At 37.1% G+C, this 27,269-nt stretch overlaps 1 protein-coding gene across 1 annotated transcript in view; it reads left to right on the top strand.

Moving 5' to 3' along the window:
• tut4 (terminal uridylyl transferase 4) overlaps positions 1-15,767 on the top strand; it is a 27,602-nt gene extending 11,835 nt beyond the window's left edge. The window contains exons 11-30 of the mRNA XM_042513351.1: positions 2,183-2,365; positions 2,495-2,669; positions 2,756-3,291; positions 4,586-4,736; positions 5,253-5,339; positions 6,833-6,936; positions 7,092-7,149; positions 7,233-7,336; positions 7,441-7,530; positions 7,982-8,095; positions 8,210-8,287; positions 8,396-8,573; positions 8,670-8,717; positions 9,161-9,243; positions 9,336-9,451; positions 11,746-11,900; positions 12,090-12,187; positions 12,862-13,420; positions 14,642-14,812; positions 14,903-15,767. Coding sequence (XP_042369285.1) covers positions 2,183-2,365; positions 2,495-2,669; positions 2,756-3,291; positions 4,586-4,736; positions 5,253-5,339; positions 6,833-6,936; positions 7,092-7,149; positions 7,233-7,336; positions 7,441-7,530; positions 7,982-8,095; positions 8,210-8,287; positions 8,396-8,573; positions 8,670-8,717; positions 9,161-9,243; positions 9,336-9,451; positions 11,746-11,900; positions 12,090-12,187; positions 12,862-13,420; positions 14,642-14,812; positions 14,903-14,991 — 3,177 coding nt within the window. The 3' untranslated portion in view covers positions 14,992-15,767. The remainder of the gene's footprint in view (positions 1-2,182; positions 2,366-2,494; positions 2,670-2,755; positions 3,292-4,585; positions 4,737-5,252; positions 5,340-6,832; positions 6,937-7,091; positions 7,150-7,232; positions 7,337-7,440; positions 7,531-7,981; positions 8,096-8,209; positions 8,288-8,395; positions 8,574-8,669; positions 8,718-9,160; positions 9,244-9,335; positions 9,452-11,745; positions 11,901-12,089; positions 12,188-12,861; positions 13,421-14,641; positions 14,813-14,902) is intronic.
• Positions 15,768-27,269: the final 11,502 nt, after the last annotated feature.

The following is a 27,269-nucleotide window of genomic DNA, read 5'->3' on the forward strand; positions in this document are numbered from 1 at the left end:
TTAATTAATAACATCAACAATATTACTATGACTACTAATGATAATCCTTATTTATATAGTACCTTTCAAGCTACAGTGTTCTTTCAAGATTATAATCTCAAATTACAGTTAAATGATGAGCTAAAATATGTTTCTGAAAACATTTAAGGTAAGAAAATGCAACAGACAACTTGTGTCTTGAGTCTTGGTTTATATTTTATCAGTACTGCTTAGTAGGGCTGGGTGATGTGGCACAAAAATAATATCATAATATTTCAGGGTATTTTACGACGGAAATGCAGAAACAAAGTAAATTTTATAGTTGTTAATGTCAGCATAAATGTAGTTAGCTTTCACGTGTTCAGTAAAAAGTTCTTCAGATTCTTCAGATTTAGATTATGTATAAAATATAGACACTACAATAAAATCAAATCGATCAAAAATTACACATATAAACAGTTGCTAAATACAAAAAAACATTGTCTTTAATCTATAAATGATTCTGCACCACTGAGGTCGCTCCAGGCTGCTAGCTATTTTGTTTTTAGCCACATGTGTTGTTGCCATATGTAACAGTATGACGCCATTATGTTAATAAATCAAAATATTGCCAATATCACGACAGGAACTTTTGTTATCATATTAACCCTTAGGCACTGTTTGGCGAATTTTACATGCTTTTCATTCTCCATATGACATACATTTTGGCAAGATTGTGTATTTTTTTTTTTTAATCTTTGAATTTCCAGTGCCATTGAAACCCATTCAAACTGTAATTTTTGATCCCTCAGACATCAAAGCATAAAAACACGCGTTGTATTATTTCTGGGTGTCATACTGTGCTTTTGCCCTGGGATGTTATTTTTAATATTTTCCCCCATGACATAATTTTTACCATATTTGTAATAAAGAGAAAATACATGCTGTTTCCACCAGGTGCACTGTCAGAATTAATGTTGCTGCAAATCATTGACCGTGTGTAAGTGTCTGTATTTGACACTGCATAAAAATAATAATTATTAAAATGTTGCTGCTAATCTTTGACATATCCAAGGCTACAATAATCAAAAAATAATAATCTACTTAGTGTGAGTATATTGAAAATAATTACTTTTCTGTTTTTTTTTTATCTAAAAACATAATGCATCATGTCAAAAACCTGGCATATGAAGGGTTCAGATTCTGAAAATTAATGAGTATTTGGTAATAATGATTAGGAGTGATGTTAAATTAATTCAGTGATAGTGGAAAATTATATAAATGTGTAATATTTTCCAGCTTGATGTTGAAACGCGCATTTAGTGTGCAGAGCAATACGAGTTCAATTCAATTCAATTTTATATTTAAAGCCCATTATCACAAAACACAGTTTGCCTCAGAGGGCTTTACAGCGTACGACATCCCTCTGCCCTTAGACCCTCACATCGAGTGTGTGTAATATTAAACTGGGCCGTAAGGGTTAAAAATTATACCGGTATCATGGTGGATGATATGATATGGCACAACCCCACTGCTTAGTGTTGCCATTTGTTTAGAGTTTGCTCCATGTTTGAGAGAGAAGGGGGGTCTCTGAATATCTGTGTCTATAGTCTTGGTGTCCGTGGTGGTAGAGCCTACAAAATGTACAATCTGTCGTTCAAGTCACATCATCCAGCAGATTTGAGCTGAGAGATGAGTAGGGACATCTGGCTGCTAGTATGACACAGGGAAGTTTACCACAGTTCATTTACACATAGTACCTACATTGTTATCACACAGATGGTTGAAAAATCAGCAAAGTAGCCCTTTAAATGCTGATACAGGCAGAAACACAAGCTGTGTGATGACCACAATGGGGTGTGTATGGTTGCGAGTCTCCAAGTCATCACCAATAGCATGACAAACCAACATGAAGGGTTGTCTGCCATGAAGGAGCTGCAGAGTTTAATCAGCTTTTTTTCCAGACATATTTTTGTTGAACTTTTTGCTTTTTCCAAAGCAGGGGAGACAAAGAAAACAAAATAGATAGCAATAACATCAACAGTTTACAAATTACTGGCAACTAAACCCAGCAAGATCAAACAAAAACAAGCAGTCAGAAAAAAATGAATAGATAAATAAAAACAAAAAAAAACTTAAGTCCCAGCAGACAAGTCCTGGCTACCTGGCTTTTTAAAACTTTTCTTAATGCTATTTTTTTTTTGACTCCATTGCTCTCTTTCAGATTGAAGGCTTTGATGTGAAACGTGTGGATGAGTATCATCTAACTGGAATCACGTTGGACATGTTCGTGCGGTGGGAGCGTAGACCTCAGAGCTCGACGGACAACCGAAACGAGACCAGGGGAGAGGGCAGACCCAAACCAGAGCAGAAGAAACCCGATGATACTCATTACTCAGAGGGCATGGTGAGTTTCTCTACAGCACACATTCACATTCCACAGAGAACCATTTACTTTGATTTAGATTTCAAGTTGAACTTTTATGAAAGGCAGTGTTGAAGTTCTTTGCTTTGTCGCCCTGCTCGTCCCTCAAAGACCCGCCTAACCTTGGACCTGGGTAAAGACGTGTCTCTGGGCCAGTTGTGGTTGGAGCTTTTACGTTTCTACACACTGGAGTTTGCTCTTGAAGAGTACATCATCAGCATCCGCTTAAAGGAGCTCCTCTCTAGGGAGGTGAAGAACTGGCCTCGCCGCAGGCTTGCTATTGAAGGTGAGAGACCACTTTAATAAAGAGTCATCTTACAGGTCTGGAAACATCAGAAATTCACTCCTTTTTATTCTTTTTATTTTTTTTAGATCCTTTTGCCTTGAAGAGGAACGTTGCACGAAGCTTGAACAGCCAAATGGTGTTTGAGTACATTCAGGAGCGCTTCCGCACGGCGTACAAATACTTTGCGTGCCCTCAGAGAAGGGGTACTGGGCGGTGCCAGAGGAGCAAAAAGGCAGCCAAGCAAGGTGAGACGGTTGAGAAGAAGGAGGAAGACGAAGGGATAGATGACAAAAGCGCTCAGAGGGGGCACCAGGGGCTGAAGGAGGACGAAGAGGCTGACAGCGATGATGAAGATGGATCAGATCCGTCCCGAAAGAAGGGTGAGAAGACTTTAGATGCCAGCCTCATGGACATGGTTCTTAATGAGGGGAACAAAACTCCCTTCTCCCCCAATGGCCTGCTGGACAGTGACAAGGAGGGGGAGGAAGAGGAAGAGGACGAGGAGGAGGAGAAGGAGGAGGAGGAGGAGGAGGAAGATAGCGGTGCTTCAGATAAGGACGGACCTGTTACATCAGAGGATCTTCACTATGTGTTTGACAAGATGATTTTCACTGGTGGGAAGGTAAGAACAAGCACACGATGAGAGCACCATTCACCATCTGTATACATGGTTTCACTCTGTATGCACAATAATATCGGCACTTCATCACCATCAGCAGGTATTGGCTTTAAAATGAAATATTGGCCAACATGCTCATTTCTGCCGATATCATTAACCTTTTTTTTTGACAAAGTGAACATGTACAAAGCATCAACCCAAAGTTAAAGTATTTTTATTATTTTCTGCAATGAAAGTTTATTAGGTAAATTTAAGAACATTGTATTTTATATATAAATCTACTGATGGGCCAAACACTATAGGAGTGTGTAAAATATGATATAATTTCACTACCCAAAAGACTTGATGATCACTAAAATTAGGTGGAAAAAAGCTGATATATTGATATCAGTTATCAGCCAAATTAATTTATATATATCAGCATATTGGCAAAAAAATCCATTAAAGTTCATCCCTAGTTATTTTTCTATAAAGACAGTAGCATACAATCAAGAGTTGATTTAATTGAGACATTTTAATTAGATATAAATTGCATTTTTACTTAAGCAATAGTTAAACATCTTTGTATTCTGCTGTGTTCTATTCTGTATTGACAAAAAAAATGCCATGAGCCTTTGTTTTGACCAAATGCAAGCAGGGATTTGCAACCTCAAGAACTACAGTGTTTTGGAGGCTCACAACTTTTTTCCAGTGGCTAAACAGTCAAATGCCCTGGCCACAGTGCCTGGGTGAGCAGCATGTGTGTTGTTTGTCCTGGAATCTGTTGTGTTTTTCCTTTGGCTCTTATGTTAACAGGGTAGAGCAGCGCCACTGCCACTGCTCAGCCACTGCTCAGCTGTGGAACATCTAGTCTTGCTAATTTTTTCCATGTGATGGAAGTTAAACTTAACAGTGAGAATGGTGTTTTGATGATGGTCATACTGACTTTACACCACCTTTAACTACAGTTTTAATCTTTGGGTTAAAAAATACACTTAAACTCAGATTTTTAAATGTATTTGATGTGCAGAAAGCCACATGGTAACTCTTCAGCATGTTAGTGAGGGCTTTGTTTTCTTTCTTGGTGTAAAAGGATGTGATATTTTTCGAGCATCCCCCCTATTTGCGTCATGAAACACTTAAGACATTTTATTTTCAAGCTTTGCAACACAGATGTTATGTCAAAGTGATGTTCTTTAACTAGTTCAGGATGGTAAAACATTTTGGAATTAATGCCATTATCTTGCACTTACTCTTCATCAACAAAGGCCTTCTTGTGTCATAACATTTATGGTCTTTTAACTTTCTTGTTTTCCAGCCTCCAACTGTTGTGTGCAGTATTTGCAAGCGAGATGGTCACCTGAAAGACGAGTGTCCTGAGGACTTTAAGAAGATCGAGCTGAAGCCTCTGCCTCCTATGAACGACCGCTTTAGAGAAATCCTAGATGGTCTCTGCAAATTGTGCTACTGTAAGTAGTCTGTGGTTCACTGCTGAATTGTCTTTCATTAAGTCTTTTCTGTAGAGTAATTGCATTTAGGTCGTACAATTTTTAAACAATTGCTATGAAAAACAAAATGCAGAAAGACTTGATTTTAATATTAAAATATTAAAATAAAAACCATTAAATAAGTAGACTGGATTACATTAACTCCCAACTGTAATATGATACGAAATAAGACTTTGTAGTTTTACTCTTAACCACCAATAGTAGACCAGCTTTTTATCATTGCAGTAGTGTTTCATAAAAAAAATGTATATGATTCTATGGCTGCAACTAATTATTGTTTATTTTACTGACATTACAAATCAGCCAATTCTCACATATCTGCTCCCAAAACCATTAAATGTTGACATTTTTGCTTGAAAAATAACGAACAATTATTCTATCAAATCAGAAGTGTCTGCAGCTTCTTTTTTTTCAGTTGACTGTGTTGATCAGTTATTGTAGCTCCCCGTGATTGAGTGAATTTCTGCTATTCTGTAGATGAACTGTCACCGACACATGCTGAGCAGCAGAAGAGGGAGCAGATCCTCGGTAGTCTGGAGAGGTTCATAAGGAAGGAGTACAACGGTGAGTACAAACTACTGCCAGTTACACATTCTTAAGTTCTTCTTTGACCAGAATCTTTGTGTATGTTTCTCCAAGGAAGAGAATATCAAGCTTTTTTAAAAATGTCTGCTATTAATTTGTTTGTTGTTGAGTTTTTTTCCTCACATATTTTATAAGCAAGCCTTACTGTTTTGCCCCTTTTTGCTGTGTTAATTTGTTTTTGTTGCTGTTTATTGTCAATGCAAACTAGATGCTTCCTCCTTATATTTAAAATTAAAATGCTCTCCAGGTCGTCATTAGACTAAACCCTCTTTCACTCATAGATCTTAGCAAATTACTAAAATAATCTGTCAGGTACCGATAGTGATCTTCGGTATTCACACATGCACTGCATTCAGAAACACGTCCGTCTTTTCACACATGCCATGGCGATTCCGGAAAAGATTACGTAAGGCCCAGTCCAGTCTCCTGGTAAGACCATGCTGAGCTCAACATTCTGTCTGGCTCAGTGGTGTCGGTCTGGATTCTCTGCCACCCCAGACACGTTTAGTGAGCCCTAACCCTAACCCTTGACAGACAAACATCTTCAGCCAATCCTGACGTCAGCGCAAGCCTCTACTACACAAATATGTGGTCAGATGGACATTAACAATTGATCAAAAAATATATTTACCATTTTTATTTATTCCTTCATTTTGGAATTTCACTAGGGTACACGGTATATGACAGTATCAGTTATTATGTGTTTACTCAGTCTTCTCTGTTTCTGTTTCAAAATATAAGCCCTCTGACAATGTTAATGTCCACAGAATCCTTTCAGTTGTTTACACGAGGCATTTTACTCTGCCGCCTCAAATTTCTGGGGGTGGCAGAGAGTCCAGACTGAATGTGGAGCTTGTGTCATCAGGATGGTCTTACCAGGCTCACAGTCCAGCAGATGGCACAACCACACTTATAGATACCAATCATAAAACTCCACAGAGGAAGATTGGGCAAAGCCGGACAGGATTTCTCTTATTACAGGAACATGACGGCGAGGGGCTGATTTTGTCTGATGCCAATGTTATTGTGATGTATTTAATATTAAAAAAAAGTTTGTTTGACAAGGTCATGGATTCATGTATATGATCAGCAGGCTCTTGTCATCGCTTTGCTCGCTCCATCTGAAAGCATATTTTGTAGCTGCAGTGTTACTACTGTCATTACCCACACAGCCGTACCAGCATTTCACCGCTCCAACACACACATGACCCCTGCAGGAAATGTTCCTGAACATTTTAGGCATATAGTGCAGGTGAAAAAAAGGGCCTCAATTGTTAAACATTTGTGGGAATTGTGAGTTTCATTCACAGCAGCTTATGACACAACACACACAACAAATAAGACAGTGAGAACTGTATTTTTGTCAGAGTTTGAACAAACATGTCTGTATTTGAGAATATCTGACACTGCTATAAAATGTGTGTTTTACATTTGGATAGAAAGCACATCTCTTCCTATTTGTGAATCCACAGATAAAGCTCAGCTCTGCTTGTTTGGCTCCTCCAAAAATGGCTTCGGCTTCCGTGACAGTGACCTTGACATATGCATGACTCTGGAGGGCCATGAGACTGCAGAGGTAGGCGGCACACACACACACACACACACACACACACACACACACACACACACAGAAAGAGACTTTTAATGCAGTTCATGTTTCCTCAGTGGGATTAGAGACATGATCCTGATATTGTCTCACTGTTACATTTAAATTTTGATCTGTCTGAGCAGAGGCTGAACTGCAAGGAGATCATTGAAGGCCTTGCAAAGGTGCTAAAGAAGCATACAGGTGAACATTTTCCTGATTATCTTTTTATATTCGTATTTGTCAATACTGAATCTGACTGACCTCCCATTTTCCTGACGTGACAGGTTTGAGGAACATCCTGCCTATCACAACAGCTAAAGTGCCTATTGTGAAGTTTGAACACAGACAGAGTGGTCTGGAAGGAGATATTAGCCTTTATAACACCCTGGTGAGTGGAGCAGAGCCTTCCTTCACTATTATAGAAAGTGCTTACACATAATTTTAATTATTGCAAATGCTGTATGGATTAATTTGGACTGCTCCTCCCTGTAGGCTCAACACAACACCAGGATGCTGGCGACATATGCAGCCCTGGATCCACGCGTGCAGTTCCTGGGATACACCATGAAGGTCTTTGCAAAGGTTTGTAAATGTTAAGCTGATGCATTAACCCTTAACCACAAAGTTTTCATTTTTCTAATTTTTTATCCCTTCCAAAATAATCGGGATTTACAATTTTTTCCCGATAATAATGAAAACATACTTAAAACATATTGTTTTATTGCATCACAGATGGGACACATGCCTGTTTTTTTTCTTTTTTTCTTTTTTTTTTTACAAGATCTTTTGCATTTTTTAAATAGCTGCATATGTACTGTATTTTTTGCAGTTTTATTGTTGGTTGCACAGCAGTCTCTTAACGTGCTGTTTAACATGATGTTCATGATTACTCTAATAATGGAATAATTGAAATTCACCATGATCTTTCACTACTCTTTGGAGCAGAGAGCAGCAGGTATTGAAGATATTGAATGGGCTGAAGTTTTACTGTGTTGTCTCTTGATGAGTGACTAACGTCTGTCTATGCTCACAGCGCTGTGACATTGGGGATGCGTCCAGAGGAAGCCTCTCATCTTATGCATACATCTTGATGGTGCTTTACTTCCTGCAGCAGAGGCAGCCGCCAGTCATTCCTGTCCTGCAGGAGGTACCAGTCACTGATTAATGACTTTAAGCTCAGAAGAAACAAGCTATATCTGAAACATAAGGGGCTTAGCTATGAATGAAATATGATAAATATCTCTGTGTGATGTCTTTTTAGATCTTTAATGGGAAGACTGTTCCTCAGCGGATGGTAGATGGCTGGAATGCTTTCTTTTGTGATGACCTTGAGGACCTGGTGAGTTAAATTCCTTTAAGTTGGGATGGTATTGAATTATTTGACATTATCTAAATGTAGTCTGCTTTTGCTCCTGTCACATCTCCTGTATTTTATCTTCCCGCGCAGCGTCGGCTTCTCTCTGAGCTGCAGCCGAACACAGAGTCAGTCGGAGAGCTGTGGCTGGGACTCCTGCGCTTTTACACTGAAGAATTTGACTTCAAAGAGCATGTCATCAGCATCCGCCAAAGGAAACGCCTCACCACCTTTGAAAAACAGTGGACCAGTAAATGCATTGCTATTGAAGGTGCTCCCACTGATCTGTGTATCCCTCCGTCTGTACCTGCTTCTTACCAGTACAGCAGAACTTCTTGTCTACTCACTCTTCTCTTCTTCTCCTCAGATCCCTTTGATTTAAATCATAATCTTGGTGCTGGAGTTTCTCGCAAAAGTAAGTAATGATTCAGATATTTCTGGTATTGTGTACTCTAAAACAAAAGAACATAAAAAGGGTTGGGATTGTTGATATGATTTCTTGTCAAAGGTGTTTTCTCCCTTTACGAAAGAGATCAGATCTCTGTCAGTCCAACCTTTCTACAAGTTTATCACTGTTTAATGTTTGAATGAAGAAGCAGGTGTTCATGTCATGTTGTCTTTTAAAAGATAAAAATTTGGGGGTGTCCAGTGGCTGAGTGGATAAAGCAGGCGCCCCATAAATGAGGGCAGTGTCCTTGCTGCAGCGGCCTCGTGTTTGACTCCCGCTCGTGGCTCTTGGCTGCATGTAATTCCCCCTGTCACGCTATTGTTCTGTTACGATACTGGTACTCTGGTATTGGGGGTGTGATCTCAGCAGCCTCTAAACCTGTAAAAATGTTCTTTCTTTGCTTCCTCTAGTGACAAACTTCATCATGAAAGCCTTTATCAATGGGAGAAAGTTGTTTGGGACTCCGTTCTACCCCGTCCCCGGCTCTGAAGTGGTATGTCACTCATGATCACGAAAGCTGTCTGCTGTTTGTCCTGAAGAAAAACGGTCTAAAATGTCAGCTTTGACTATTGTGATCTTTTGCAGGACTACTTCTTTGACTCTAAAGTGCTGACTGACGGCGAGCTGGCGCCCAATGACAGGTGCTGCAGGATCTGCGGGAAGATTGGGCATTACATGAAGGACTGTCCAAAGAGACGCAGGTTTGCTTCATGGAAATATTTTTCTCATTCCAGTAGAGTTCCAAGACAAACTAAAAGAAACTGATGTGAAGTAATAAATATGTTATGAATTAATTTAACTCTTGTTTTCTCACAGTGTAAAAAATACACTTAACATTTCTATGAATATGTTTTAAAGCTCCACTGTCCACAGTTCTGCTCTTTAATTCATCTAAAAATATAAAGAGAACGACAGAGTTGCAATGTAGCCACAGAAATGGCTAAATATAAATGTGTGGTTGCTATGGCAACTTTGACATTTGATCACATAACACATAATAAATGTGACACAAAAATCACATTTAGAGCAACTGAGCAAAGAGGAGGTTAATAAGTTGTTACAACCAAATGAGTTACATAAAAAATAGTCAGTGTTACTTTATATATCTGTATTTAAAGTATACGGCACCATTGCAGCTTTCCAATTTCATTTTAAGGTCTAAAGGCCCAGACACACCAAACTGACATCAAAAACTAGCTGCATTGGAAGCAGCCTACCACGTCACCTCACATCGCCTGTGTCTCAGCCAGAAAGTTGCACATGCACACGACGCAAAGACTACAGCCAACACGCATTTATGTTTGTTCCCTGCGTGAGGGGAACCAACTCTTCATACCAGCAGATGGCGGTATCCATGACCATCTGTAATCACCATTCAAAATGGGGAAACAGGAAGAGTGTCATGGCGCTAGTTAGCCAGTTAGCACAATAACCCTTTGAAACCTGGAGTGACATCACTTTTCTTGTGCTTTGTTCTGATACCTGCACAAGTATTTTTAACTTTCAAATTGGTTTGCTTTCTTTTGAAAAACATGGGGGGGTATCAATGACCATTTTGTCAAGAAATGTTCCAAAAACTGCAGAAAATTAGTAGATTTGGAAAATGTAAAAAAAAAAAAAAAAAAAGCTAGAGAAAAATGTCCAAAAACTATATTTATAATTATCATCATTATGTGGTTAAAATGATTTTAAATGATTTTTTTTTTACATTTTTATTGTCTAATTATCAGGCAATTCTCCTGTATTTTTATTTTTTTTTTTTTAGATTTTTGTTGTTGGGATTTTTTCTTTTTTTTAAGTTTTGGGTCATTTCCCATACATTTCTAATTGCCTTTTCCCCATTTAAAAAAATAGGCTATTTTACTCAGGTTTCGGAAGGTTAACAACACAGTCTAATGTTAAAAGAACAAAACCTATCTGCCGTGCAACTACACAATCAGGAAACATCTCTGCTAAAGAGCTCAGTGGCTAAAGAAAATCCAATCTGACCTTTTATAAAAAGTTTGTTTTGACCTCCCTCCCTCTTGACTTCAGTTCTTTGTTTACGTTCCTCACTTCTGTTTCTCCTCTCGTTCGCTGACTTGAACTGCCAGTCGGAGTGATTTTATTCACTCGCTGTAGCTCTGTAACTAAACATTAACAGACAGCTGACCGTCAGCTTAGTGTGTCAGGGCCTTAAGAGAAAACTTTCTAACAAGTGAGTTTTGTCATATTCATCATGCATTAGTTGTGCAGTGATACCCATATAACTGATGGTGAAAACAACTCTTTAGTTGTCTTCTTTTAAATAATAATGTGTTTTTATGTTTAGGTGTAATAGAGAGTGTGCTGTTTTGAATAAGTTTTGCTTTTTCCCACACTAACATCCTCAAAGATCAGCTAGAATGAACTTGAAGTTATCAAACAAACATCCACACAACAACCCAAAGATAGAGACACAAAAAATGGATCTAGTCAATATCAGCAACACCTCGAGGAAGATACAAGATGGTTACAGGAATAGAAACACACACATTTCATAATCATCTCCCATCTATCAAAAGTGGGAACAAAGAGCAGGTGACAGTGGAAAGTTAATCCAAGAGACAAAAGAACATTTGAGAAGAAAAGACTTCAGAAACGAGTAGAGCAGCAACAGCAAGAGACTGACTTTTTCCTGACGCTGCAACTGAGTAACACACTGGTACGTTAAGTTAGGATAACATGGTGAGGTCTGTTGTTTGTAAAGGTAAAGCTTAATGGTAAGGATCATTTTGACTGAGTTTAGTTTGAATATATTACTGTTTCAAGCTTAAAGAAAAGCCTTTTTCGCAAGAATTTTGTGGTTATTTAGCATTGGACATTAAAGATGGACGGAAGTCTTTTTGATATTTAGGAGAGCCTTTACTATTATTCTTCCTTTGTGTATGTCTGCACATGTATGTGTGTTTGCACTGAATGTGTCAGAGTTAATCATCCCCTCTTGTTGTGCCCTGGACATGTTTTCCTCTGCCAGGATGAAGAAGAAAGAAAACGACAAAGACGAGGACATAAAAGAGGAGGAGCGGGAGCCGAAGGACAGACGTTGTTTCCAGTGTGGGGACATGGGTCACGTAAGGAGGGACTGTCCTGAGTACCGCCACCTCAAACAGAGGACCGCCGGAGCACCAGGTATCCACAAAATCTAAACGTCAAGAGTGACAACAACCTCATAAAACTACTTCATGATATTCACGTTTTAATCTAGAGTGGCTTTGAAAGCTTAACTGATATGATAAATAAAACAGGATACAGCGAATATTCAGACAGTAAGAGGGCAAAATAAACCTGCTCATGTGGCTTCTTCGTCTTGTTCTGCAGCTCCTCACATGGTACGAAATGTAGTGAGCTCCCAGTCCATCCCCATTCCTCAGACAGCTGCAGACGGTCCTGGAAGGACCAGACAGCCCTCTGAATGTGTGAGTATAACAGTCAGACATTACAATGGGGTCAGTTCCCCCAAAATACAGAAAAATAAATGATATTATTTTTTAACCTTTGAGATTTTAGGCTACATCCAATTCAGGTTCCCACAGTCATGGAAAATCTGGAAAAGTCATGGAATTTCGGGCCTGAGAAAATTATGGAATTTGCAAAAATCATTGAAATTTTTGGAATAGTCATGAAATTTTGTGGTGCGTAATAAAATTGTAACCGTAATCTTCCATGGAGGACCTTCTGAGTTATGTAATATAATGGCAAATTTATTCTCTGTAGCTTGCAGTACTCTAGCTTTAATATGTGCCGATGTGTGACATTTTGTTTACTATAATATACATTTTTTTATTTTCATGTATGCCTGTTAGCTGGAATGATATTTAGATAGAGTTTGAATCCGATATGTTTGAAAAACACCAGGCAAGTGGAGAAAAAATAGTTCAGTGATATCTTAAAATGTGGGCAGATAGAATCATAGCTAATTTGGGTGAACTGGTCCTATAAACCTCTTTTGACGCCATTAAAATCAAAAACTTTAATAATGTTTTTCCCATTTGAAGGATACATTTGTCAAAATATAGATAAAATTCATAAAAAATTCAATTCATTTTCATTTTCTGTATTTCTTTCTTTCTTTCTTCCTTCCTGTCCACAGTCGGACAGTCGGCAGACTCCGCCCTACTCCCCGCAGCCCACTGTGGTCCCTCAGAGTTCCTCCCAGTCCTCCAGTTCCCCTCAGCCCTCCCACATTAAGACCAGTTCCGCTGGTCCCCAGAAGCAGCCTGTCCACCCGCAGGTCCCCCTTTCTCTCTTCAGCTTTCCTACCTCCCATCCAGGCCAGTACCACCCGGGGGCGCTCACCGCACTGGGGCTTCTTCCCTCTCACCAGCACCAGTCCCAGGGGCAGCCTCATCACCCAGTACACATCCCTTCCACCTCCTGGCCCATACACGGACCGGTCCTCACCACGTCCTCTGCCAACGCGCCATCCCCGCCTGGCCTGAAATTCGCCCTGCGCTCGGCGTCGGGGAACGGGAGTCCCACAGGCTCAGGTGGCAATCCCAGCCCCATGAACCTGAACGACCCCAGCATCATCTTTGCCCAGCCGGCGGGGAGACAGCTGGGCATTGGCGGGCCAGGACGGGAAGGACACTGGCACAACCACATGGCACAACCGGGGTCACTCATGGGCAATGGCACTGTGGTGAAGTCAGGTATTCACCGGGTGAACTTTGGTGGCACCGTCTGTGTGGGATTCTGTCTTTTTGTCTTCCTCTCTCTGTAGCTGTAAATACAGACTAAACTTAAACAGTAAATTATTAGAGATGCACTGATTATGAAATTCTGGGCCAATATAGATTTTGAAATTTGATCAAATGTAATGAAATTGGTACAGGATACAAATTCTCCTCGCCAGACTGTCCAAATACAATAAACAAACCACACGACAAAACAGTACCACAATATAAATAGTTGAAATAACAATAATACCAAGATAGATATCAAAGTTTTGAGTAGCTATTTGGCCAATAGCTGAAACCAGTGAGGTTTTTTTTTGTAGTTGTGGTTTATTTTGTTTTTGACGTTATTTATTTCCCCTTTTGTGCTTTGAAAAACAGAACAATAGAAAATTATTTTTTGAACAAACTGTTAAACTTTTTTAAGTCATTCAGCACTTCATTACACTACATTTGAATCAGCAAAAATTATATCACACAGATTTGTGAAACAACCTTTAATATTATCTTCATCATATGAAAAACTTTTTACCTTCTATATCGCTGCTGTCGGGCCAAAACTTCCTATCTCCAAAATCGCTGTTTGCTGCCTCGTACTCCCCCAAATCCTCCAAAGTTTGCTCTGGGTTCTGCAACCCAATAATTCATACACAATTTATGGCAAATTTTCACACAAATGTCATATAATATACTGTGATGACGTCTTATATTCTAAAGGTCAAAGGTCAACTTCACTGTGACATCATAATGCTCTGTAAGTACCCTTTTCTGGCCATGACTCAGCATGAAATCTCAGGAATAAAATTGGAGAAATCTGATCAGATACTGAATGGGCAACACTAATCTTGTGTGTCCACCTTAAAACTGTATTGATTATAGATTTTAACTGTAACTGCAACTGAACTGTTTTGAAGTGGCAGATGCCACAAAGGGGTCATTTTATTTGGAATATATGAAGGGTGTGTTATCAAAAAAAGAAAAGTATGGAAATATATCTGTTTAATGATAAAAGGTAACATGACATATTAAAAGGTAACTTAATGGTTGTCGGTCAGCCAGCTGCCTGTCACATCACCATTTATATCTGTTAAGTCCAGCTCCCGTACATGTTTGAAAAAGAGGTTACTTGACTTAAATTATTGGATTTCATTGATCTTTTTGCGAGTTATTTAGTGTGTTGTGATCTTGTCTTCGCAGAGTCAGGCCACCCAGCCCAGTTTGTAAACGCCAGCCAAGGCTCCCGGTTATGGGAGCACAATAAAACTCCACAGTACACCCTGTCTCCATCCTGGCCCTACAGGATGCCCCAGAACTTCATCCAGCAGGGTAATGGAGGCTTTCAGCCCGGCAAACCCTTTGTGGCCCAAGGTCAGACATTATGAACATTTCTTATATTGCTGCTGACAAAAACAGAAGAGCACAAGTTCATAATTTGATTTCTTTTGCTTCTTTCTTCAGGGTCTGTGGTGCATCCAAACCCAAACTTCCCCCTGGTCCCCCACGTCCGACATCAAGTCAATCTGAACTTCATCCAACAGAAGAAGTGAACTAGCATCTCCTTTTAATTAGATCTATGGTCAGTAACATAACAAGCAGAATTATGTACTCTTTGCATCATTTGATCACAAGACTTTTTAAAACAAAATGAATTTTTTCTCATTTTTGTACAGTTTTTATGTTTTATTTCCTGTCTCATTACATTGATTTGTGATACAAATGTCAAATATTTTAATACCCCCATTTTTGAGGGGGTCCAAAAAAGTGTTTTTATTTTATGTGTAAAGTAAGGAGGAAAAATATAAACCTTTATTTTTATTAGCTGTATTCATACTTTGCTTGCCACAAGATGAAGGCTTTGAATAGGCGTTTGTTTTAAAAACAATCTAACATGTCACCCTAAGTATGTAGTGCCAAAAGCAGGGATAGCAAGAAAAAAGGGAAAAAATCTTAAATATATAAAAAAAAAAGCTACAAAAAAATAAAGAAAAAAGCAAACAACTTTAAGGTGTTGTGTGGGTTCATGTCTTCAGTTTCATGTGTATGTGTGCAGGACTGAATGATTTTATATTCCATGTGGTTTTATACACAAAGAGGAACAAACTTCATAAAAGTTATCTTTGTAAATATCTTCATATTCGTGGTGTCAGCTTAATGCAAAGTCCAGCAGTGTTCATTCGGGTGAGTGGATGCCATTATCCACATTATTTACAATGGCTGAAGAAATGTACAGATTTCAGTTATTTCTGTCAGCCTGCTCACCACAACCTGGCCATCTTTAACCCTTTCAAACCTTGAGCAACATCACTTTTCTTGTGCTGCTTGCAGACGCATTTCTTAAGTATTTAAACCTTTGAGCAATGAGCAAATTGGTTTTATTCCTTTTAAAAAACATTGAGAAAAGGAAACAAGAAACTTCGTAAAAAATGTTGTACAAATTGCAATAAATTTGTAGAGCTAGTATTTCATTAAAAAGCTAGGGAAAACGATTTATATATTTATAATTGCATTTTTAAACGTATGTTACAGAATTATTAAAAATGTTCAACACTATTTGAAGATAATTGGTCGTTTATTTTTTAATTTTCTGGTCATTCTCATTTTTTACTTTTCTAAAAATCTTATTTTCAGGGTCATTTTCTTGTACTTCTTGTCTAATTTTTTGCAAATTTTGGGATTTTTTTTTCAATTTAATTGCTTAATGCTATCTTACCATGCTTTTGAAGCCTTTTTTTAACATGTGTATTACCTCCATACAGTTATACATTTAAACATGAGATACAATGCACTAACATCAGAACTTTCCCTGAAAGGAAATGTATGGCAGTGTCAAAACAAGTAATAATGATGATAATAATATAACAAAAAAAGGAAGTTAAACATAAATTTCATGTGCAAAGGACCATAGAAAATAAACTGCAGTAAATGAAATGGAAAAAGTATATAAATACAGCATCACTCAGAGTACATTCTGCATTCCTCACAGTAAATTTTCAGCATTACCTCAATCCTTTAATGCCTCTTTAACATCACTGTTTTTGACAAATTCCTAAAACCTCTTCCAAATTGTATTAAACTCAGAAGCTTTCTTTATAACCATGTAAGTAAGTTTCCCAAGAGCCAAACTTGTTAAGTTCATTTTTTTAACCAGTGGCCAAGAGAGAGACATCTTATATTTTTCCAGCACAGTGAGATAGAGAGTCTGGTAGGAGACAGAGGTCAACTATTGATCTTAGAACAGATTGATATATTGAACAGTTTTTACTGTTTAAATAACTGAAAGGCATCTGAACGCAGCACTAGAAAAGTGATGTTGATCCAGGTTGCAAAGGGTTAATGTACACAAAAGCATGGTGTGTCATTGGTTACAAAAGTGTGAATGAGGTGATCTGAGACTCTTGACACAGTCCTGTCCAGATATTAAAGTGTCCTTCAGTGTCTCCATAAGCAGGCCAGCACATGCAAAAACAACAGCAAGTCACTTGATACAAAATGCATTCCAGTGAATTTAATGTAGCAATCTTAAAAATTAAAAAGGGAGACTAATATTCTCGCAGTCATTTTTATCTCAACAGTACGTTATGAGTTTTAATTGTTTGAGGTGCTGAACAGCTCTGGCTCTTTTACTGAAGGTTGCCTCAGATTTGTCATTGTTGTGAATAGTTTTGTCGTGTTCATCCACACTGAAGCTGCACAGGTAAAAAGAAACAATGTGGCTTATTTTCAGTTCATTTGCAAAGAACAGACACAGAATCTGATGTGTTTATTGAGTAGTTATAGACAATAGTTATAGATTTTGAAGTTTATTTTGCACCTGAAAATCACCTCTAACCTCGCTGTCGTTGTGGAGTTCCTCAGGGAATGCACAACTTGCTATGAACTGCAGGAGATCTCTGTAGTGAATCTGTAACAACACCAGTCCACACAAAGCAACTGACATTAATGCCATATACATCAGTTAAAAACAACGTGGTAAGATATTGCTTGGTGTCATATTTTGTTAAGTTTTTCACACATTCCATGAGGTGATGCATTGATTTAAACCATTTAAAACAGTTACTTTGGAATTGGATTACATAAGCAAGGCTGTTAACATCCAAGTTAAGTACAAGATGTAAACACGCTGGAGCTTAACTTTACAACCCTCTGTAATCATATGATTAACGTTACATAGTTCATAGGCAAATTCAGTCCACTGAGGCAGATCTCGAGACGTGGTCAATAGCTCCACATTTTAATACTCAAGGTTAGCATGTTCACTTCACAAGATAGCATGCTTATAAAATGCCAATGTCATTAAGAATTTCCTTTAAAAAAAAAAAAAAGATATAAGTATTTATTTTGAACATGTTAAATACAACAAAACAAGTCCTTTAAAAGATATCTACAAAAAGAAAGAAACAAAAGACATATCCATCCACAGATTGCATAAATGTACATGTACATGAGAGGAAGAATAAAATTTATTTAATCCTAACCCTTTATTATATAATCTAACTCTTCTATATAAATCCAAGGCTTGTCATATATGTAGCAACATGCACATGCTAAATTAATATTTACAATTCTGACCATAATATATACTACTTATTACACACCTGTATAAATGGACTCTCAGTTATCTTATACAAAAAAATTTGAATTTTTACACACACACACACACACACACACACACACACACACACACACACACACACACACGACTTTATAAATTGATATAAATTGAGTATTGACCAATCTTAATACATCTGATATGCAAATATATATATAATGTCATTGTCTCTAGAAAACACCTGTTTTATTATCTCAAGATCTCATGAAAATGATCTCATTATCTCTGAAAAACAGGGAAAAAAAAATGTATTTTTATGCTTAGGGCATCCATACTTTTTTACCTTATAAATTGCAAATAGGATTTCCTCCTATCCAGTAAGTTCACATTTCCTATCATTTCCTCTGTCAGTACTAAAAATGACAATAAATCAGAAAAATCATAACAAATATTTTGTGTGTGTGTGTGTGAAGTCTAACCATTACCTGGGCCGGATCCTTTTCATCAGAGAACATCTGCAGAAGCAGAGAAAACGTTGGTAACATCAGTGGAACCTCATTTTTCAGAAACAGTTGAGTGATCTCAGATCGATTGAGCGTCCCACTGAAGGTGAGATCCAGGGCTGCCATTTCATCCCCTGTTGATCTCAGAGAGGAGAGCCGCCAATCAGACAGCTCCTCTCTGACAGCCGAGGACAGCGGGGCCTTATCTCCAGCCTCAGACACAGCTTTCTAGGAGAGAATTATGGGAGTTAATCTTCAAACATGGTGCCAATGCTCCAGTTTAACAGCAGAGCTACACTTGTAAATCTGTGATGTGGATCACACAGCTGGAACATGTTCAGTAGACCTGGAGAAGTATTCATTAAGAGGCAACTGCTTTATTTTTGTTTTTCATTCAAGTTATCACTAAGATGGGATGAGCTTAACACTGGAAACTTCAACTGAAAGGAATTCTTAACAGACCAAAGAGGAGCTGTAATGTTACCTGTGTTCCTAAATCAGGTTCTTTTAAAAGACCCCTTAACTGGGGTTTAATTAACCTTTTTAAGCCTGAGCAAATTGGCTTGAATTATTTCAAAAGCATGGGAGGAAGGCAATACAAAATTAGAAATTACAAAAGTAATTTGTAAAAAAAAAAAAAAAAAACAGTACAAGAAAATTACAAAAACAAAATTACATAAAACAAACAAGGAAATGACCAGAACAAGTGCTTTAAAAATATATTATAATTCTGCAACTTCTGTAATTGTGTAAATAAAATTAATAATCATAATTCTCTAACATAAATTATTTTATTATTTATTATATTCTTTTAATTATAAATATAGTGTCCTGGACATTTTTCCATAGGGTTTTAAGTAAAACTTTTTAAATGTAATTTTAATTGTTTTATATATTTTCTACCTTTTTGCCATATTGTTTGCCTCTTTTCCTTATATGCTCTAAGGAAATCATACAGATTTGCTATACTTGTGAGAGGAACTGGAGCATGATGTCAAACTACATTTCACAGGGTTGAGTAGCCTGGCCCCCAAAGTGTAAAAGCAATCCGAGAGATTAAATTCAACATTCATGGTAACCAGAGTTTATGATGAAGGAGGAAATGTATTTTGTATTTTTAAATGAAAATTGGTCTGCTGGTCAAAAATAACCTTCTCTTTTAATAACTTCATGTTAATTTTTATTTTTTTAAGTCATTTTGGTTGGAGTTTTGTATCAGTTTTCACTAAATATGTCATTACATTTTGCTTTCTTTTTTTTCGTAAAATATTGTTTGTCATAAATCATAACAGCTCTGCTTCTCCTTTTTGTGTGGCATTCAAAAGGCCAAAATCTTAATCTTAATTTCAAATATTAATGTATAGTTTTAACTGCTTATTTCTACGTGTTCTGAGCAATGAGTCATTCATGTCCATTTTACTGTGATAGAGTGTTATTGAAAGCTAAGTTTTCAAGGTCATAATTTACAGAAGAACCTGTTGTGGTGTCTGCAGGCCTTCGGCTGCTCCGGGATCAGAGCTGTGCTGAGTCTTTGGGTGAATGTAGGACCTGGAGCGATCACCAGAGGGCGCTGTCACACACACTCTGTCAGGAACCTGAAGAGGAGCACAAATACCACCAGTGAGTAAAGCCTCCAATGACATGTCAGCTGTGATTATGGTCTCCTGGATGTGACCCAAATAAACAACTCAAGTAAGATAAAGTACAGTTACTTCATTTGTACAGCTTACAACGTCTGGTTCAGGGACTTTACTTTTGCTCCTCTACACATCAGAAGCTAATATTCTGTTTTTATCTTGACTACATCTAACAGCGTTAAGTTACTGCTCACTCTACAGATTCCATATTTACCCAATTTACATGTAAACTGCGTCTTTATCGTTTCTATAGTTCTGCTACTTTAGTGAAGTATTTCAGTTTGTGACCTTTTCTACTTTTTTCTTTGGGGGCGTAGCACCAAATTCTAGGCCCAATGTTTAACTATCACACATATACCTGATTGATCACAGTCCAAAGTGCAGAGTCCACTCTGTGCAGCACCTGTCGGTGAGACCTGGACACCATGACATCTTGTTTTTCAGGGAGTTCTTTCTCTGACATCTCTCCACAAAATCTGTTTGGGACAAAAGAAAAAAACATTGACGAACTTCAAAAAACGAAACTGAAGTTCAAATATATGAAAGTGTATTGCTGCCACACCAGAAAAAAACAAACAAATAATCAAGAAAACAGATACTTTTCTTGTTCAACAAGATATTTTTGGTTTGCATAAATGGAGTTGACTTGATTTAATAAGGTTTGTACAGAGGTGTGTTGCTTCTGCTTCTGTGGCCTACAAACCTTATTAAATCGTGTCAAATCCGTTTGTGCAAACCACAATCACAGTCAAAGCATCAAAAAATACACAACAAATAATAATGATTCCACATCTTTATGGTATCAATTTCAGTCTTTGTCACCAAAAGACTGTGCAGGGGCCAGACAACAGCTGAAATGAACATTTTTGAATAGATCACAAACAAGTATACTGGCCTCTACTTTAAAATAAACACATCTATTTTCTGAATGACATGTTGGATATCAAAGGATATTTTCTTACTCACAACTCTTTAATTTCAAAATATGGGGATATATGTAGACTTCAAGGCATTGTTATGCACAGCTTGTCTGCAATGCCTTTATTGTGGAGAAACATACTTTAGAGGTTTGTCGTCCTTGCAATAAAAATGATAAATAGCTGGTGAATATTAAAATGAACTCAGCCGTGTGTAACATTATTTTATGTCCTCTGAGAATAAAACTTCTCATCCAAATTAATTTAAAACATTGCAAAGTTGTGTTTGACACTTCTCTTCCTTGGTTAAAAAATATTTCAGTTTATTTCAGTTTATTTATGAATCATCTTGTTCTACTTATGTACAGGCTTTCCAGTTGGAATTATTTTACAAAATACTTCCAACAAGAAAAATGCTTCAAATATGGGGAATAACTCATGACAATAGTTATAGATTTTGTGCTGATGAGGGAGAGGACATCATGCATTTATTTTGGAATTGTCCTCTTGTTGCATTGTTCTGGCAGCAGGTGGCAGATTGGCTAAGTGAACAGGCTATCCCTTTCCCATTATCCCCTTTCAGTATTATTTGGGGTTTTTGAAACAGAAATGTGTTACTGAACATTATTGTTTTACTTGGGAAAATTTGTATAATAATTTCTCCAAAAAAAGCAGCTGGCATTAAGAACATTTATTTTTTGTTTATTTTATTTTATTATTTTGTATATTTTTATTATTATCTTGAAGAGAAGTTTATTATGAAAGGTAAAGAATAAAGTTTAAATAAAAATAAATAGGGGATAAATAGGGGATCATCAAAAACCTGTGATACAGAAATATGATTTTATATTATTACTATTATATTTTTTATATCAGTGATATATACTCACCATGTATGTAGATGTATTTAGACATGTTTGTATGTATTAATGTTTTTGTGTAAATAAATAAATAGAAAAAAAGATTTTGTGGTAACAAGGAAAAACTCCAGGATAAACCTTTCAGGGATGTCATCTGTAATACTCACTAAGAAAGTGATTGATTCTAAATATATGACCATAAAACAGAAAATCTTTAATTAGTGATGACACTGAACAAGAAAAAATAAAAAACATAAAACTCAACAATTTCCTGCAAGCATCATAAAGATCATAACAGGGTAATCTGCAGCATAGGACATTTTGAGAGACACTAAAATAATCACAGCCAGCCTTTTCATTATACTCACTCTTTGGGCTCCTCAATAAACTGCTTGACATGTTTGCTGCCTATAATCTTGACAACAAGCTTGGGGGCCGAATTTGCTCCAGACGTGTTTTTGTGAGCCATGATGCGGGTGATGTGATGGGGATTCCCCTGGAGAACAAGAGGCAGGAGACGCATCAATCACACGGCTGATGGAGGGCTGATGGCCGTCTTTTCTTTTTTAACATGGAGCCATTACAGAGATGCACAGCACCAACAGCATGGAAACCAGATTGTCTTTAGTTTGCTACAACGGTCCTTTACTTACATGCACAATTATTCCATTTCCATTTGGCAGATTTCACTCATTTCCAGCTGACTTTTCCATGACAGAGTGGATCTTGTTTTTTTCGTGCTGTGTGTCTGAAAAGGAGTTTCCTGTGTGCCAGGCTTCCTGTTTGTGCTTTCTGCACCATGGTTACCTCTCTGTTCCCACCTGAGCTGCAACGCCCGACACCCTCCAGCTCCCTGCAGAGGACTGGGAGACACTCCCGCACACACACACACACTGATTTATGAGTGTGTGTTTTGCTTTTGAGTCAGCTGGCATTATTAAAATGTGTGAAACGGGGGAGGAGAGAAGTGACCAGCAGGTGAAGGTGAAACAAAATGCCAGATGAAGAAATATGACATTCAGTTTATGACCATTTGATGTTTATTTTATACTTTCCATCTCTGTTGTACACGTGTGTTTGTGTCTGGTGTGTATCAGAATGCAGTGATAGAAGAGGGATTCAAGCCCACCATCCAAGGTTATGGTATTTCTTGCTCTATCACAACACAAAAGCAGAGTCCAGCATTAAAATGTATTTATTTATTTATTTATTTATTTTGTAACCCTTTGAAACATGGCTTGATTTCTTCCATAAACATGAAAAGAAAGCATGAGCAATGAAAGAAGAAATGACCCAAAAATTAGCAAGAAATTAGTAAAAAGGAGGGAAAATTTCATGAAAATTTGTTGTTTTTTATGAAAAGAAAGAAAAAACAAAACAAAAAAAAACAACAACATGGAAATGACGTGGAAAAAGTGCTAAAAAGATCATTTCTCAACATAATTATAAATAAGTAGTTATGATAATTAAAAATTTATATATTTTCCCCTAGACATTTTCCATTGCTTTTTCAAAAATAATTTTCTAATTCTACTCATTTTTGAATTTTTTTTTTTTTTACCAAGTTGCTCACTGCCTTGTCCACATTTTTGAAAGAGATCCCACCAATTTTTCAAAGGTTCAAAGGTTTAAATACCCGTGAGAGGTGTTTGAAAGCAACACATGGAATTTGATGTCCCTCCAGTTTTCAAAGGGTTAGAGTCAGTAGTATAATGTAAGCCTACTCAAGTACTAAAAGTAAAAGTACTCATTTTAAAGTGAGAATAAGAAAAAAACATACTAAAACCTCAAAATCTTAAAAAACAAACAAAAAATATATTAAATATATGATTTATTAATAATAATGATAATAATGTTTAACAATGTATAATTTAATGTGTTTAATGATTTAATAACATTTTCTTATTTTCTTTAGTATTCATTTCATACACAGATCATAGACTGAGTGATATACAGTGTGTAATACAGATGCAAGGATCACTGCCTTCTAGAGCTAGTATTTCTAAGGCACTAGCAACTATGAATGCTGGGTTCACCTGTGTATGTTGTTGTCCAATTTAAAGTCTCAATTTGATCACGTGACAACACCACGAGACTCCGGCTAGGTGAAGCCCAAAGCTGTCAACACTGACCAGCTGAGGACACCTTGGCAAGCCAGGCGAGCCGTCAGGCCATTAAAAAACACAACAGCAGTTCAAAGAAAAGACAGGAGGGAAAAAACAGGAGGAGAAGGTCACAAAGCTCCCCAAATAAGATCCTTTTTTTTTCCACGGACAAGCCCTGCGCGCTACCCTCAGTGTGTGTTGAAAACCATTTGCAGGTAAGCTAACATTGGCAGCAAGCTAGGTAGCGCTGGTTTAATTAATCGTAACGTTTGGCTGCTATGTTAGAGGTAAATTTGAAGTCAAGTTATACATGTATCATGTCGGCTAAGTTGTAGCCTGCTAGTAAATTAATGTCTTTACCAGGTGGATAAACAGCCTTTAAATTATTATGATAAGCTAACTAATAGCCTAGAGGAGATTAGCACAAAGCAACCGTTATCTTTACATATGTTCTATTGCAAGCCTAACCAGACAGAGACAGCAGCGTTCAATTAGGTGAGTACAAGCGCCTTTTTTAAGGGGATTTGGGGTGTGTGTTAGGGTATGTGCTGGGCCGCCGTGCCCCTGTTTCAAGGTTGTTACTGGGGGGTCAGGTCACTGCCGAGCACCTGTTTCACTGTGCATTTGTACTTTTGTGAGTAAACTGTGTGCGTGCTGCTGTAGCTGGACAGTTTTCGGCACATGGTGTTGTTTGTTGATAACTGTTGCAGCTCTCCGCTGTCTTATTTAGTATAATCTCTCGCCTTTATGTCGAGAAATGCAGTTGTCCTGAGGTTGTTGTACTAACAAAAACTCCAAAAAGACAGTGAAATGTTCAGCTGATCTGCTCTCAGCTGCTTGTTTTCACATTTAAGAACTTTGGCTGTCACAGCACAGCACTACCCATGCCCCTGATCACTTTCTCCGCGATCTCTGTACTCTACAAATACAATAACTGAGGTAGCATATTGCCAATGTAAAATCCAACACATGGTTGGTACTGTATATGTGTGCCTAAGTATTTGTGCGTATATTTACATGTGTGTATATGTGTGTGCATATGTGCTTTGTAACTAACAAGCCCTAGGGCCCACCATAATAGCCTACACTGGTGCCCGTTGTTATTAACTTAAGCCACTGAAGAAACTGTTAATATCCTGTGAAAATTGAAGTGTATTTTGAAAAGACACAATGTATGTAACAGGAATAAATTGATATGGTGTCCCAGAACGTCAACAACAGACAAAAGGGGATACCTAGCACGACATATATAGGTGTGAAAGTCCACTGACCAAGCAGTGATATTGGAGTTTGTATGAAAATGTGTAGTTTTGCCATTGTTTATAGTCATAAAGTGCTGGACAAATTAAAACTTTGAGCTGCTGGTAGCGTAAGAGGAAAAGTCATCAAAGTTGTAAGTTTATTCTCAAAGGGCCTTGAATATCTGTAGCAAAATTCATGACAATTCATCCAGTAGTTTTTGATGAATTTTAAAGGACCAGAATGGTACACTGACAAATGTGGTGGCCGTCCCCATGGCCATGCTGCAGATAATGGCTCAAAGTATAGATTTTTACAAGGTGCAGAAAATCTCAGAATCTCTCATAACTTAAGACAGTAAATACATATAGTAAACAGCTGAGGTCTTTATGGTTCGCTCAGTTCTTGGTAACTAACCAAGTGGACTCGGATTTATATTGGGTTCCTAAAAAACTAATGTACACAGTTTCAGATTAGTATAACATGGGTCTCCATGAACCTGGGTCCAAATTGTGAGCCGTAAACACCTTTAAACATAAAATATTTCCCTCTCAATATTGAAGGTCTCGAGTAAAAGTACTATAAATGTAATCCTTTATGTGACGCTGCATTAATACAGTTATGGCCCCCACAGGGAAGAATATATCGATTAATGAAACTTATCCCTTTGGGACTGTTTGGCGCATTTTACAAACTTTTCATTCTTCATTTTTTTGGATAATTTTGGCTGTGTTCATACACATGGCATACATTTTGGCAATTTTTTTATTTAAGTTAATCTTGGAATCTCCAGCTCAGCTCCTACAATAATTCTAAAATACACTGTGTACACAAAATTGTTACATTCATATTGTTAAGTGCAAAAAAAAGTGACATTGAAACCAATTCAAATTGGAATTTTTGACAATTTTTGAAGCATAAAATAATAATACATGTATTGTATTATTTCTAGGTTCTTTTGGAATTTTTCATTTTTACTTTTTTCCATCTAATGATGTCTTTTTTATTTTTTATTTTTTACCATATTAGGCATGTGGAGAAAATACACACTACTGCAAGTAGCACTGTCACAATTGGCTGCAAATTGCTGCAAATCATTGGCATATGCTAAGCTGTGATAATAAAAAAACAATAATCTACTTTGCATGAAGTGTATTGAAAATTACACTACAATGTTTAAAATTTAAAAAATTTATGAATATTTCATATTCATGATTAGGACTGATGTTGGCTGAAAAAAATAACTCACTGAAAGTAGAAAGTCATATTAATGTATGATATTTTTTACAGCCTGATTTTGAAAAGCACATGTTTTGTGCAGAGCGGTATATGGTCAGTATTTGACACTGCACAAAAAATAATTTTGTATAAAAATCAATTTTGCTGCTAATTATTGAAATATTCTAGGCTGTGATAATCAAAATGATAATAATGTACTTATAATGTATATATTGAAAAAATGTTTTGTGCTTGTTTTTTTCCATCTAAAAACATAGTGGCATCATGACACAAAACTGGAGTTAAAATTCTGAAAATTAATGAATATTTGGTAATTATGATTGGGGTAATGTTGGTTAAAAAATTAACTCAGTGAGAGCAAAAAAAACCCAATATAAATGTGTAATATTTTCAAGCTTGATGTTGAAAGGCACATTTAGTGTGCAGAGCACCTGATATTTATGAATAGGATTGATGTTAATTAAAACAATTAGAACGCATAGAAATAAATAAATAAAATGAATGTATTTTTTAAAGCTTGATTTTGAAAGGTGCATCTTGTTCACACAGCGATAAGGGTGTGTGTAATATAAAAGCAGGCCCTAAAGGTTAAAGTACTGCACTTAAGTAACGTACATACTGTTGTTCCTTTCTCTCCTCTTTATATATGCCTCTGGCCAACAATTAACAAGGGAATCAACTGGTTGAAGTTAACTTTAATTTTGCAAAATCATTAATTGGAAAGATTTTTCTAATTAAATTTCCAGAGGCGATAAGGAAATAGCTTTGATAAGAGG

The sequence above is a fragment of the Plectropomus leopardus genome, chromosome 3, assembly GCF_008729295.1.
Source record: "Plectropomus leopardus isolate mb chromosome 3, YSFRI_Pleo_2.0, whole genome shotgun sequence".
Taxonomy (NCBI): domain Eukaryota; kingdom Metazoa; phylum Chordata; class Actinopteri; order Perciformes; family Serranidae; genus Plectropomus; species Plectropomus leopardus.